This window comes from Amphiprion ocellaris, chromosome 2 (assembly GCF_022539595.1).
Source record: "Amphiprion ocellaris isolate individual 3 ecotype Okinawa chromosome 2, ASM2253959v1, whole genome shotgun sequence".
NCBI classification, from domain to species: Eukaryota; Metazoa; Chordata; class Actinopteri; family Pomacentridae; genus Amphiprion; species Amphiprion ocellaris.
Window position 1 is genome coordinate 41,296,742 of NC_072767.1, and position 15,959 is coordinate 41,312,700.

Consider the following 15,959-nt stretch of genomic DNA (forward strand, 5'->3'; position numbering starts at 1 on the left):
AAAAAGTATTAAATTAAAAATCTGTGGAATCAAAAGTCTAGTATACATTTTTGGCTTATACAGCTATATTCAGCAAACTAACACATTTTGGACTATATCGATCACTTGTGATGTTTTTAAAGTGCAGCTCTATGTTAACATTTAAATAGATTTTAATATGTGTAATAAAACGCACGACAGCCACATTGTAATTGGTTCATATATATACCGTGCCAATTTCAAGTCTGAGATGCTGCGTGCATGCGTGTGTGTGTGCGCGTGCTCCACAATACTTGTGTCTCAGATCCTGAGGGATTTATGAACAATGTCAAGTTCTCTGAAGACCTGAGTCTCTTCACTGCCTCCTAAAGCTTAATGCTCCCTGACTGAGTGGCACAGCGAGAGCCACACACTCTCTCTATATGCTGCAGATAATGCTAAGAACAACCTCTCAATTCCAGCTCTCCTCGGCACCTAATGTGCCCTCCTTCCCCTACTGCATGCACATGGCCATTTCCATTCAGCGAGGCAGCGGTGAAAACGTGGGTGACTGTAATGGAAAACACTAACATTGTCTCTAATGGCATCCCATCCCAGGAGAGTTTTCAAAACGTATGTAAATTTATGTAAACCCCAACAGAAACACATATTTACAATAGCACAGGGTAATCACAATATGACGACATGGTGCGCTGGCCTTCCAGATGGAGGCGCCATGTGTCATTAGTCGCTTTTATCTCTTTTCCGTTTCCTGTTATGGCATCAGTGTAACAATCACTCACAGTAAGAAAGAAAACCATCTGCGTTCATCTGTGGTACAGTGATGGAGAGGTGGAAGGTAAAGGGAGAGCTACTGTGCCTTGAAAATAAATGCCTTTACACCAAGTTAGTTCATTAAACATTCAATTCAACAGAATACGGTTCAGTGCATGTTTAAAAAACTCTATCAAAACAAACCGTAACTTGTAAAGGAGATGTGCACATGAAGGAACAATGCATCACAGTTTCACAATACTGACACTAATACAAATGTCAATATTTCTGCTGTTTGTTCTCATTCATTCATGAACGCTGCACATGCCAGTAAAAAGACAAACAATCAAGAAGCAAGTTGACCCCCCCCCCTTTTCACATTCTTATCATGAACCCTAATTTTCACCATTTCCCATGTGGTGCCTCGTTGCCAAACGGTGACATGAATTCAATTTGCTCTAAAGCATCAACCTCCGGGTCACGCTATACAGCGTGAAATATTAAACACTGCATGTGGAGTGAAGACAAAAACAAAAACTTGCTTTTCTAAGTTTAAATAAGACTGGATTTTGTACAAGGAAAAAAAACAATGGATTAAATCATCAAAGTCTTAAATTCAAATGTGAAAAAAATTTATATTTTTTTGAAGTACAATATCAGATAAATCAAATGTTAAAAATTGTCAATGAATGACATACACATGGACAGTGACATGTAGCTAACTTGCCAAAAAACTAAACAAAAATATATAGAAGTAAAATTCAAAATATGACATTTTAAAATAAACTGCTTTTGTAATCAATTATTAGTTTTCACTCTTTCATATTTCAGTTGTTCCTATGTGGTTAAAAGCTATAATGTTTTACGCAGTTGAAAATGTTAATATATTTAAAAAGGGGACATTCATTAAAATTACCCTGGGGTCCCTTAAATCTATTTTGCTTTTTTAATTTCCACCTGTGGGTTAGGGACAGTCAGCAGCTTTACTTTCTGCTCTGTTTGACCAGTTGTTCCACCTCCTTCATGAAGCGCAGACAGAGCTCCTCCTGCCACGGCAGGGCAACACACTGCACCGCCACCGGCAGACCCTCGCCTCCAGTCACCGCCTGGAAACAATCACAGGCTCGCATCAGTCAACAGTCAGCATCCAGGACCCAACACAGTCGTCTACCGCCACCTACTGACCAACTGTGGAACTTCTGTTTTACTAAAGATGGCCTGATGTGAAAGATACACTTGTAAAGACCATGTACATCACGGCAGTCTGAGTTTCAGCGACTCCTGTAGTGAATTATCTATGATGAATGATTGAAACCCATGCATCTTTGCCGCCCTTCAAAACAACAACAAAAAACTAAACAAATAAACGATTGTGCATTTTGATTCTTTCATATCATAGGTCTCTGGAAATGACAAAATTTGCTGGGTTAAAAATATTCAAAATATTTCTGTGCCATTGGTAGCCATCTGCAAACTTCTGGTGGTATCTTTGATCTATCAGAATTGATACAGTTCATCTACATTTGTTGTCTGATGCAGATTTGTTTCATCACAGTCTACAGGTTCATTATGGGATTTAAGTCAGGACTTTAGAGTTACTGTCTTGTTTTAACACCCAACTCTGTCCAAGATCCAACCTTCTGGCTAATGATTTTAGGTTTTCCTGAATAATGTGGAGGTAATCCTCCTTCACTATTCTATTTTACACTTTGTGTAAAGCACCAGTTCCACTGGCAGCCAAACAACCCCAGAGCATAATACTGCCACCACCGTGCTTGGTGGTAGATTCAGTGTTCTTTGGGTTAAAGGCCTCACTTTCTCTCCTCCAAACATATTTCAGGTTATTGTGGCCAAATAGCTGAATTTGTTTAGCTATAGCTGAACCATAGAACAACTTTCCCCCAGAAGGACCTTTCTTTGTCATGAGGAGGTATGAAATTTCTTGGTCTCCTCAGAAAAATTTACTTCAGGGTGGTAGAAAGGAGGCTCCAACTGATTGTCGAGGAGCAATGTGAATTCTGTCCTGGCCATAGTGGACCACCTCTTCATCCTTGCAGTGTTGCCAAGTGGATCATGGGAGTATGAACAGCGAGTTTACATGTGGTTTGTGGACTTGGAAGGCTTTTAAAAGGGGCATGACTGCCTGTCAAGGTGCCCTGTGGATGGCTTTGCAGAAATATGGGGTGCCGGGGCTGCTGCAACAAGCCATCCAATCCTTGTACAACCAAAGTGAGAGCTGTGTTTGTGTCCTCGGCACAAAGTCAAAGACGTTCCTGGTGGGTGTTGGATGTGATGTTCATGGACAGGGTCTCAAGGTGCAGTCAGGGTGAGAAGTGTGCCAGTTAGGGAACCTCAGTGTCATTTGTGCTGATGGCAGATGACAGTTTTGTTGACTTCAACGTGACCTTTAAAGTGCACTGGGGCAGTTTGCAGTCCAGTGTTAAGCAGCTGGAATGAGAATCCTCCCCTCTAAGTCTCAGACCATGGTTCTGTGGGACACTAGTGGATAGCTCTCTCTGGGTTGGGGTGAGCTGCTGTCTCAAGAGAAGGAGTTAAAGTATCTCAGGATCTTGTTTATGAGTGATGGGAAAACGGAGCATGAAGTGGACAGGCAGCTCATGCAGAATCATCAGTAGTACCAGCATTAAACCGTACCATCGTGGTGACGAGGGAGCTGAGCCGAAAGGCAAAGTTTTTGGTTTACCAGTCAGATTACATTCCAACCCTCTGGGTAGTTACTGAATAAATTGAATTGCAGATACAAGCGGCTGAAGCAAGTTTCATCTACAGGGTGGCTGGGCTCAGCCTTAGAGATCAGGTAAAGAGCTCAGACATCCAGAGGGAGCTCAGAGTAGAGTCAGTCTTTCAGTGCATCAAAAGACACTGGAGAGGATTCTGGCATCTGATTGGGATACCTCCTTGTGACTTCCTTTGAAGGTTTTCCCTGCACATAAAATTTAGAACCCAGGCCAGATTGGATTAAATATTTCATCTGGCCTGGGAGCTGTTCAGCTTTGCTGGGGAGACTGATGTCTGGAATGACCTGTTTAGCCTGCTGTCTCTTTGACCTGACCCAGGATAAGTGGAGGAAAATGAATGGATGGATTTTAACAACAAGGGCCTGCAAAGTAATTTGACAGATGACACAAAAGCAAGACACTCAGCTTGCTGAAAAGCAAGAAAAGGGGAAATTTCCAAGAGGGGTGAATACTTTCTATAAGTACTGTACTATAAGTACTGTGCATGCATTTTTGGGCATTGCTTGTTTTGTTTAAAAAAAAAAACAAAACCTTGATTTAAATTACTCCCACCCAAGTAGGTGTTACTTACTTCTTTGAAGAGTTTGTCATACACATCCTGATAAATGCCCGCATAATGCTTGAGCTCCTCCTCATCTTCTTTTGTCACCGTGGTAACAGGAACTACTCCAGCAGGAAAGTTCAGGAGATTGTAAAGCATTGTGTAACTTAGAATAGCTGAAAGGATAGAAGATGCAAATAGATTATCCACTGTGTTACACCAGGCTGTTTCTCAATAAAACTGCTGTGCTCATCAATATTTTGTCAGAATTGGCTTACTGGAATTTTTGGCACAGTACAATAAGTTGTAGGCTGGTGCGATCACAGGACACAGCAGCACATCTATGTTGCATCTCCTCCAATGTGCAATTGTGTCTTTAATGTAGTCCTGAAGAGAACACAGTGGAATCCAGTCTCCCCTTAATGCTTTCATACATATGCAAGCATCAGTAATTAATAGCTAACTGTACCTCAACAGCAGCATGCTGCTTCCACAGCTTTGGAACAGATCTAAAAACAAGGCAGAGAAAGAATCAGTATGTTTTGACATCTTGCTAGTCATGTGTAATATATGAAAATATAACAAATCATCAAGTATCAATGACCAACTCCAAAAATATTTTCTTACCCAACTCCACAGAGAGCTCTCAAGGAGATAGAAGTACGAGGAAACTGCACAAGAAAAGTGTGGCACCAACATGCATATCATAATTCAAAAAACCAAGTCACACTCAAGAACTGCATGTTCTTTTGTCCATATTTATATGTCTGTCAGATAGAGGGAACTCACCCAGGGCTTGAGGAGGAATGAGAGGGTTTTCTTCAACCACACAGGAAAAGTATAGGGAAGAATCTGTTGTTTAAGAGTAGGGTCCAGAGGGCTCCCCACCCTAAAACACACAATAGAATTGTCACAGCCAGCTCCTGCTCTTAGTTCTTGTTTCTTTTATTTCCTGATTTACTTTGACATTTCCTGTTGTGTCTTATACTCACTCTTTTAGTTTTTACACTCCCTGATCTTTGCTTTCCCTCCTGTGTGATTACCTGCCCTGCCCAATGTGCTCCCTGTGTGTGATTGTACATACACTCACCCCTTCCCTTGTGTCCTTTGACAGTTCATCTCGCACCATCTGCCAGTGCCCTAACCTTTTTCTCCAAGTGATCTTCCCAGAGTTACCCATGTGTCTTTGTGACTTAACCCATGTTATCCTCCTGCCACCACACTAGATACCTGCCTGGTTTGTTTCCCGTTTCCCAGTTTGGCTTTCCTCATGGAAGACCACCTGACACTTCTTCCTAATGTTCTCGTGTCCAGTTTGTACTTTTAGTTTATGAGCCTTTTGTGTTTCATTATGATTTGCTTCAATTTATTCCACACTTTTGTGATCTTTTTGGATTTTATTCTTGTACACTCCACATACTTTTGTTTTATTGGGACGGTGGTTCGTTGTTTTGGATTAGCCTTTGATCAAAGTTTGCCTCTGGTTCATTTAATACCCATTGTGGAGTCTACATTTGGGTGATTTTACTCCCTAAGTGTATGTTAAGAGACATTGTACTGAGAATTGCTGTAATAATTTGATAAAAATTTCAAAACAAAATCCTAAAAATAAATAAATACATTTTTAAAAAAAAGAGAGACAAACCCACACACCCCCCAAAAAAACAACAATATTCCTATTGAAACTGTGAGTGGCTGTACTTAGGCACATCAATGTGTTCTTAATGATAACGGTAGCATGTTGACATTTAGCAGGTTCTTGCACAATGCTCTCCATTTTAGTTTTGCATGGTGGCATGCTAATTTTTGCTCACCAGCCCAAGACAAAAGGTGCATTTAGATTTCCAGTCACTTAGTAATAAAGAAGTCGACATGCTCCGCCGCATCCAATGAAAAGCCATTTAATAGTTGACATATTTTAGTGTGGACCACAGTTGGTATGTAACTAACAGGACAACATTGTGAAAATGGTTTTGATTATCCATCACATGCCATTTATAAACATGAAGGTATCAACTTGAGTCACTACACCTCAGTATGAAAAAATAAATAAATCTATACTATCTTGTGAGTCTGACAGTAGCTATGAATAATTACCAGATGAGTTACACTTAATGTACATACTAAAAAAACACATTTTAAATGGAACAACTCACAGTTTTTGTATCAGGGTGGTAGCTCCATCTGCATATATACCTTTCAACATCAATTCATAGAGAGCTTCTTTTATCCTCAGAGGTTGAAAAGGCACAAACTAAAGAGACAAAGGAACACAAACAAAATATGGTTCATGTCACCTATTTTATGTAGCTGTGATCATATTGTGTGTATGTTGTGTTGCCTTACAGTGTGCCCTGCTTGCTCCAGCAGAGCTTTGACTTCTCTGACGCTGCGGACCATGCTTGGAGATGGTTGCTGGAAGCCATCGCATTCTAGGTAACCAATCCTCAGAGGCTTACTGCTCTGGTAAATCTAAAGACAAGACAGTCTCTCTTTGTAAGACGGCTGAGTGGAAATGCACATAAACAGGTTCTGTTTTGGTATATAACTAACAGATGTTTGTTCACAGAAGGCTGCGATCTTATCTCAAGAGTTCAGTTCAGCTAAAATGAACAAAAGGATCAATCTTCCATACGAGCTTCAACAGGCAACAACCTTTTAATCACAATGATAGATCAGTACAAACATGGATAATAATTATCCATCTCTTATCTCATCACAGTTCAGTACATACCCACTGGTCAATCAAGCAAACAACTGGCAGCAGATCTCTGGGGAGCTTTCTTTGCAACAAGCTAACTTTTAAATGACTGACCAGACAATATTTTAAATCACAATTAAAACATTCCTGCTATGTGCAGATTAGAAAACTGGTACAGGTAGTGACCACAGATTTTACAGCGACCGAAAGAGATGCATCTGTTACATAACATTTTTTTGCATTCTGTGCATCCATACAGCACACAGAGACATGTGAAGAGACCTCATGCTAAGGTAGGCTGAAGACGAACACTGAACTTGGCAAACAAGGTTTGTATCAATGTCACTGTTCCAGTGCCTCTTAAAATGCTTGCCTGGATTGAGGTCACGGTTCAGAGTTGGTGGGACATGGGGCATTGTGATGGTGAAACTGGAAATGGCTTTCCCTAATTTACAGCCACAGTTGGAAGCGAACACTTAGAGTAATAATTTGATCCATGCCAAAGACACTTGTTCACCTTCTTGCAGACAGAGGAGAGGATTGACAGAAGTGGTAAAACTGTAGCTGAAGCTAGCAGCCTGTTAGCTTACCTTTAGACAGACGGACACAGCTAACCTGGCTTCGTTCATAGCGAACAAAACCGCCTAGCAGCATATCTAAACCAAACTGAGAACACATTCAGTCTTGATTGTTTCATCTGTACTGTTCTACATTTACCAAACTAACTCTTGTCACATAACTCCATTTGAAAACAGCAAAGTGTCATTTTTACACTTCAGTTCTTGTAGGTAAGCGACAAATTAAAAAGATCAAGTGCCAGATATGAATCCAATAGAAGACACACCTGCATATTAAAAGGTAACGGTGGAACAGTGGGGTCCAAGGAAAACATGTGATCACAGAGCAATGCCTGCATACACAGAGCAAGACTATCCACATCCCGTGCTATAGGTCCAGGAGTTGATGGCACTAAAAAACACAAATCAGTGAACAAAATGTTCCACACCAAACAAACAATATGATGTAACTCTGCACTGACAGCGGGACACATTTAGGTCTCCTTACCTGACTTTTGCCCTCGACAAGCAGCTTGAAAACCCTGTGAACTGAAAATAATGCAAAGAAATTTAAGATGTACACAAATTAGGCTAAAGGTGTGGCATATGACTGCACACATACACAAAACACTGTTTGACCTTAAGGGTTCCACAAAGCACTTCAATTATTTGTCCATTTGCTCATACACAAATCGTCAAAGAACTGCCACATTATCATGGTGGAGGGATTTGAGTGTCCCTGTGATCTTAGGAGCCATGTTGTTGGGGACAATAGGGTCTCCCATGGCAAATTGGCCCCTGGAGGAGGGACCAGACAAAGAGTGATTCCTAAAATCCCAATGAGATCAAACAAAAAGAAAGGCTTCACCACGCCTGGAAAAGGGAAACCCAGCCCCTTGCTGAAGCCAGGCCTGGGAAGGGAGCTCATCTAGAAGAGTGTGGTGGCTGAGCTTTAATCCGTGGGACTCTGGCACAGCCCAGAGTAGCAACATGAGACCACCACCCAGTGGGAACACCACTCACAGGACTGGAAATTGGGACCAGGTGCCATGTAAACCTGGCAGTGGAGAGAACTGGGTGCCTACGTATGCTGCCCCCTGGTGGCAGAGCCTTGTGAGGACATGGAACGTCACCTCACTGGTGGGATAAGAACCTGAGCTGGTGTGGGAGGTGAGCAACTTGGCAGTGTTGTCCAAGAACATAGGGATGTGAAGGGGCTCAAGGATCAAATCACCAACTCTGACTAGTTGACAATCCATTCTGGCACTTAAAACACAGCTGCCCATAAAACCAACTGAACCAGACTTACCTTAGGCGACCCGCTGTTGGCTTAAAACCACAGATCCCACAGAATGAAGCAGGAATACGGATGCTACCTCCTATGTCAGAGCCAATAGCAAGCAGGGAGCCTCCTCCCCCAATGAGAGCCCCCTCCCCACCGGATGAACCTCCAGAGGTCTTCTGGAGGTTGTGGGGGTTCACTGTCTGCCCGTACATAGGGTTACTGCAGTCATACCTGGAGATGAGGCAAGAAAAAACAAACACAAACAAGTAATGAGAACCACAGCCTTCTCACATGTAAAAGTTTTACTGGAAAACAACATCTGTGTAGGTTCTCAGTCATCCAGGTCATGGTAATCCTTAGTGCTTCAGTAGAAGGCAAAAAGGTAAGAGACAGTCCTTTAATGACAGCAGTGTTCACATTGTGGACAGAGAATGTAGATGGTTTCAGAGAGGAGTTTAGGATGTCATTGATGTTAAACTGGAACTGGTATCTGTAAACACAGGAGGAGGGTCTGCAACACCACTTATCAGGTATTAATACAGTCTGGAGATCCCTCCTCAGTTTCACCACCAATAATACACTGAGAACTGAAACATCTTCAGGAACCAAAAAGAGAACTCCACTTGCCCTCTACTGAGACACGTAGGACTGCATTTTGCAATATCATGTAATTGCATGAGTGCACAGAGTTCTGTGCAGTGTCTGAAAACAATGTTAACTGTGTAAAATCTTAAATGATTTACGATAAAAGGCCTTGGGGCACGTTGGTTTTCACAAAGGGAATAGCTCCTTGTTTCTTCAGAACTTGAACAAGCACAGCATCCTCCTGGACAGGCTGTTCCAGATGCAAGAGTACGCCACAACTTGAGTCATGACCCTTAAATTTGAAAAAGAAAACAGGCAGAGCTTTGTGTTAGATAAAGACACGTCAAAGATGGAAACCTGAGCTATGTCATCAAGATGTAATGGATCATAGAAGTTCATATATATTTGGAAAGCTTCTCAATGTAAATACCATTCATAATGATTGAGGCATTCCATAAGCACAAATACCTTATAGCCACAATTATCCTTAATGCTAACTGGAACTCCATATAAAAGACCTTCCTTGTTGGAACCAACAGTTTCCAGCTGGTCAAGACTCTCCAGCAAAATTTCGGTGCAGCAGTTCAGCTTTTTGTGAACAGCCAGAGTCTGTTGAAGAACGAAAAAAACAGCACATCAATATTTACACATTTCCTCTAAAAGGCTGGTTTTGTGAGACTTTTGGCAAAACATGAAAAACTGACTGGAGATTTAAAAACTGCGTATCTTGTGCACTGCAACAACTTTTGGTCAAGACCTTTGAATGTAAGACTGTGTGTATCATTTTCTTGCATTGAGACACAATTCTACGCAATAAGAAATGTGTTGGAAAACAAATCCAATTTTAAAGAGAAAACTTTTACCTCCCCAACATTGGGTTTAGTCTAATTTTGATCTCTGCAAAGACCTTCATATGTTCTTAACCCCCTCATGACAATGAGAACCCTTGTGTCCTTTTCATGTAAGATTTCTATTATTTTCTATTTGTTGATGTATATGCCATAACATTTTCCAAAGTTGTGCATGGGGGAATTTGGAAATTTCAACTTCAGCTCCCTTAATGCATCAACAATCCAAAAAAGTTACACTCAGGACCTTAAGGACAAAATGTCCACACCGAAACCCATCAAAACTGCTAGATAATCATGTAGGCTGCTGACAGCAGCAAAGCTCAGAAGACTCTGAAACTGAGGATAAAGGTATTAAAAAAAAAAAAGTCCTTTTTGCTTAATGTGATATTTTGGTTTTTCTGCTGTTACAATCCAACCTCTAGGGGTTGGCTGGATGCAACAAAATAACCAGAGTGTTATTGGTTAAGGTAGATGAATTTATTGCTTAGTAGCAAATGGAACATAAAAGTGATAATAAAGAACACAAGACTGGTGAGTGTTGCTAAATCAAAGAACAGAATCTAACAAAACAAAGGCTAACAGAGTTTCTAAACTATCTAAACACAAAGCAACTAAACTCTCTAGCCAAACATAAGTACAGAAACAACACCCACCACAAGTAACAAAAACTAAAAATCAATCGTGCACAAAACGAACTGAACAAAACTGGTGCCTCACACTCACTGATTACACAATTTACAAAGACTCTAAATACTGAATGGCTTCTTCACTAAGTTGGTGGACCACTAACTGGAGCCTCAGCCTCCACTGAGACTGTAGGCTCCACACCAAAGTAGCAGCTGCCAACAGAAGCCCGAAGAGTCTGTAGATCCCACCACGAGTGTCTACAGACCGAAACATCACAGGAATAAAAACACATTATCCCCCACAGAGAGGCACCAGGGCGGCCTGGTCACAGATACCAGCTGCCCAGACTAACAGCATGCTTGCAGGTAAATACTCTGCAGGTGTGGTGATGGCTGTGTCTGGTTGGTTAGAGGTGGAGGGGAGCTGGAGGGTGGCCCAATCAGGAAGGTCGGGAGGCGGGGAGAACAGGGCTGCAGTGCAGGTCGTCTATTCCGGAGTCATCAGATGGAATGACTGGCAGCTGGGGTTCTGGAGAGACTCTGAAAACAGCCACAGCTGAACCCACACAAGCAATGTGCCCACCCACACAAAGGCCTAACAGAAAAGCACCCACAAAGCAGACGGCCGTAACACTACAGTAGTGCAAGATAATCAGCCAAATTAGAAGGAAATGTGTTTGATGGGGGTGATAGACAACAGGAGACATTTTTAATCTTACACCGCTCCAAGAAAAAATTAAATATTACATCAAGTTCAATGTTGGTGATTTCTTAAGGACCTCTAATTTTTTTAAATGGACGCCTGATGGTTTAGTAGCACAAGAAATAAACAACAGTGAGATACATCTGTGGAAAAGAAAACTGATTGCTTATTCAAGTGCTTGGCTTTCGATGTTGGCCTGTTATGCAGGATTATTTATACATTTGGTACATTAGATACTGAACCTTTTCCATGTAAGAGTAAAATACATCCTTGGGGTCCAGGGATCCTTCATGCAGTTGCTTTGTCAGCTGAGACAGGGGCAGCTCCAGGATGGGAGCCAAGTCGATTGTTTGATGCTGAAAGAGCAGCGACACACACAATTATTCAATGATTCATGACAAATACAGGGCTGCAACCAACAAATATTGTCATTTTTAGGTGATTTACTGGTTATTTTCTCAATTCACCAAGTCATCATTTACACCTTAAACAAATCGCCAGTAAATAATTCCATAATCTACAGTTAGGAATAAAAGTTTACATACACTTGTAAAAATCCTGTGTATCATGACAGTCTTGAGTTTCTAATAACTTCTACAACTTCTAAAAGGGCTTCTGGAAATATGGTATAATCATTCTGACACCCAAATAAACGTTGTGCCAGAAGAAGCACACTCTCATGCAAATGGAAATCCTAAATGTCACGGGTCTACCCCCACAGAAAAATGCACCCCACCACATCACAAAAATATCAATCAATCAGGAACATCTTGGGGAACATGACGATCGTCCAAGATGTTGATTTGACCTCCAAACTTCCTAGAGCCCATTCTGATCAACATCAACAGGATGTAGTGGAATGAGTTTGATTCACAGAAGCACCACTGCACAACCCAGAGCACCAAAAGGATCCACTGCCAACGTCCTGGTGCCACAAAAAACAAAACAAAAAAAAACAAGATAATGTTGGTGCAAGTCATTAATATCTCAGACTGTCATAACAAAAATAAAGGAAAACCCTAGCAGGGTGTAAACAAACTTGCTTCCAAGAGATTCAAATCCTGAAAATGAATGGATATTCAATGGTGTTTAGGAATGTTGTTACTTTTTTTTTTGGGCAGGTGTTTTAACAAAGACATATTTGTCTTTGGGGTACGATGTTTGAGTTTTTTTGCTTAAATCTGCGCGCGCGCACGCACGCACGCACGCACGCACGCACGCACACAAAAAAAAATACAGACTCGATGTTGCTGGTCATCATTGGGAACCACACATGCACAAACCACCTTCTCTGCATCTCAGAGACACAACGGTTGGAAGTAAAAATCTCAAATTTGGACCCATCAGACCACAGTACAGATTCCCTCTGGTCTAATGTCTTGTTGTTCATCCTCAGCAGTGGCTTCTTTGCAGCAGTTCCACCATGAAGGCCTGACCTCCTCTGAACAGTTGATGTTGAGATGTGTCTGCTAGTTGAACTCTACTTTATTGTGAGGTGCTGTAAATTTGCCGTTTCTGAGGCTGGTAACTCTCACAAACTTGAACTCTTGGTCTTCCTTTCCTGGGGCGGTCGTCATGAAAGCCACTTTCAGAGCGTTTGACGGTTTTTGCAACTGCACTTTAGAACACACTGAAAGTTCTTGAAATCCTCTGGATCGACTGACCGTCAAATCTGAAAGTATTGATGACTGTCATTTGCATTTACTGAGTTGAGTGCACAACACAGCTGATTGTCTCAAACACATTCGGGAGGTGAGTAATTCCACAGGCTGACTCTTAAGGAGGCACACCTATTAATTGAAAACCATCCAGGAGACTACCTAGTGAAGCTGATAATGAGAATGCCAAGAGTGTGCAAAGCTGCCAACGAAGTAAAAATAACCTAAAATATAAAACACAGTCTGGTTTGTTTAACATTTTTTAGTTTAATTCCAAATGTGTTCTTTCACAGCTTTGATGTCTTTAGTACTAATCTACAATGTAGAAAATTATCAAAAGAAAGAAAAACCACTGAATGAGAAGGTGTGTCCAAACTTTTCACTGGAATTGTATGAAACTTTTTTAATGACATTTGTGTCTTTGAGGGCCTGTGTTGCAGTTTTTTGCTTAAATCTAAAAATACATTAGACTCAATGTTGCTGCTAATCATTGTCACATCCCAGAATGTGATGAATGAAGAATTCTCCATTTAACACTTATTATATGGAGAATAAATTGTTTCTGTGTGTGTTTTGGTGGAGCTACAAGTTCATCTCTTACCGACTGCTTGTACCGGATCACGGACTCCTCTGCCCGCCTCAGGCTCTCGGTCCTCCGGTTTCTGGCTCTCTGGATCTTCTCCTTCGCCTCCGGGTGGCTGCTGACCACCCGCCTCAGCAGCAGCAGAGTTCCAACACCGGCAACAATCGTCAGCAGAGCCGCCATCCAGCAGTCCATCTTGGCCTCCTGGAGAACCTCTTTCTTATATTCCATGTTTGCTCCAAGCAGGATCTGAAGTCTGGCTGAGGATGATGGTGACTCTAGGTAGCAGTGTTTGCTCTGAAAGTCGTCCTTCTGGTTTTTATGCCCTCAAGTCAGTTGCTAACTATGCAGCTGTGTGCTCATTTACATACTCAGTACGTCATGACGTAGCATTGGGTGTGCCCCAGCACGTGATACTGTAGTGCCAAAACTCACGTCATGACTGCTCGATTTGTCTCCTCTCTGTTTGTGCATGAACCAGTTCGGTCCGGTCCCATACTCCATTGCCTGTCCATGGTATATAGTATAGTATATTTAAGGTTAATATTTTGCTCACTCTCAGACTGTTTTAACACCACCAGGGTTGCAACTGAAGCAATAAAAGTGTCACCAGAAGAAAACATTTACACAAAACATTAATTTCATAGAACAACCAGTTAGAATTATAGTCACCTTTTTTTTTTTTTTTAAAGTACTAAAGCCTCATTTTCTGATTGGTGACTACAAACAATTTGTAATAAGATTTTAATTTTTTTTTTTTTACTCCCAAAACATCCCTAAGCTTTTTGTAAGTAGAATAAAAGCACAGCATCTATAACTTTGCAATGCACGCTTGTGATGTTGATGATGTTAAATAAACTAAATCTTGAATTTTTTATAACAAACCTTCATTGAAGCAGAGGAAGACACTTGAGCAAGACATTCATTTAATAGAACAGCCAGTTAGAATTATAGTCAGATCTAAAAACAGAGGTCTTGAGATGAGAAGCTTTTCTCTGTAACAGTCTCACCAAGCTCAGTTAAAATAAAGAGGCAAATTTTCCACAGGTTTGGATGTGATGAAGAAAATAGCACCTCGTTGTCTTGCACTCTGTCACTGATTAGCAACTATACATAAATTAACTACTATTCACTATTCAATGTTTACATACAGCCTCCCATTCCTCTGACCATCCCTATAAATTGTGTACAAATGTTCTGGGTGGGCTTACCTTCACAGACTCATGCTCTGTGTTGGTCAGCCCACTGTATGCCAGAAAACCAATAAACACTCCACTACAGCAAACTTCAAAGGACTAAGAGTGAAATTTCTTCAACAGATGTTCCAGTGTATGCCAAGATTCTCTTTTTAAGTCAGGAACAGTACTTGCTTCAAGGATGACTGAAAGTACCTCTGCAGGTCATCTTGACACTGTTATTATTTAACTTTGGGATGTTTTCCTCAGTCAGTTACTTTTGAGCAGAGATGCTCAAACTTTATCATTGTTTAACCCAGTTGTTATTTCCCAGTCTGTAAGGTCACTATGCTCATGATGGCTTTTTTGTTTAACTAAATTCAGATTTCAAATGTCATGATACACAAACTGTGCTGAGATAACAGCTGCGATCCTCCTTTCCTGTAATGCCTGACGAAGCAAATAGTGCATCCTTTTGCTCCAGACACCCACCAACCCCTAGTGTTACTCTTTATTCCATTACCGTTGTCACTGATAGCTCCCTTAACGTTTGTTGTCTTGATTTTATCACCATTTATCATTGATAAGCAACTATATGAAAACTGACCACACCCTCCAGGGTATCAACTGGGTAACTTTCTAGCTGAACTGGACATGTTACTCCCGGCCATTCAGGACTATGAAACACCACTTGTTGTCATGGGAGACATGAATATCCACACACACAAAGCCCAAGGAACTGACTTTCTGTCACTTACGGCATCATTCGACCTCAAGCAGGTCTCCACCCCTCCCACACACAAAACAGGAAACACTTCGGTCCCTCACACTGACCAGCTTTCTGATGAGGTCTTCACCTCCATGCCTCTTCATAACATATTCTCCTCACTCTGTGACGAGGCCACAGACACTGTTCTTCACTAGCCTCATCAATGTAATAGTAAAAATACACAAACAGCAGAAGGTGGTGACTGGCATGTTGTGGCGCTCCCTCTCTCTCAACTGCCAGTCTTTTATAGGCCTCTCCCTAATCAACCCCTCAGGCCTACCAACATAAGGGTTAATCAAAAATAATCAAACACAGGAATTTCATAAAAATATAATGTATTTAATTTTAACTGTAACAACGAACATTAAAACTACATATCCATTTCCTAAAAGCAACTATTAACATCCTCATCTAGCAATGTATTAATTTCATCA

At 41.2% G+C, this 15,959-nt stretch overlaps 1 protein-coding gene across 1 annotated transcript; it reads right to left on the reverse strand.

Moving 5' to 3' along the window:
- Window positions 1–1,340: 1,340 nt before the first annotated feature.
- Window positions 1,341–13,863, reverse strand: LOC111585835 (vitamin D3 hydroxylase-associated protein). Its single transcript, XM_023295449.3, has 15 exons — window positions 13,600–13,863; window positions 11,583–11,696; window positions 9,629–9,769; window positions 9,319–9,452; window positions 8,600–8,806; window positions 7,799–7,839; window positions 7,578–7,702; window positions 6,379–6,504; window positions 6,189–6,286; window positions 4,822–4,921; window positions 4,660–4,703; window positions 4,502–4,541; window positions 4,311–4,419; window positions 4,063–4,208; window positions 1,341–1,838 (listed from the first exon to the last, which is right to left on the reverse strand). The coding sequence occupies exons 1-15, from the start codon at window positions 13,810–13,812 to the stop codon at window positions 1,716–1,718; spliced, it is 1,761 nt and encodes a 586-aa protein (XP_023151217.1). The 5' UTR covers window positions 13,813–13,863; the 3' UTR covers window positions 1,341–1,715.
- Window positions 13,864–15,959: the final 2,096 nt, after the last annotated feature.

Excerpts from the sequence above, each read along its gene's own strand:
- LOC111585835 (XM_023295449.3), bottom strand. The coding sequence starts at position 13,812 with ATGGAATATAAGAAAGAGGTTCTCCAGGAGGCCAAGATGGACTGCTGG. Across the intron at positions 6,287-6,378 it reads TGGAGCAAGCAGGGCACACT|TTTGTGCCTTTTCAACCTCT; the intron begins GTAAGGCAACAC and ends TTGTCTCTTTAG. Across the intron at positions 4,922-6,188 it reads ACCACCCTGATACAAAAACT|GGTGGGGAGCCCTCTGGACC; the intron begins GTGAGTTGTTCC and ends TGTGTGTTTTAG.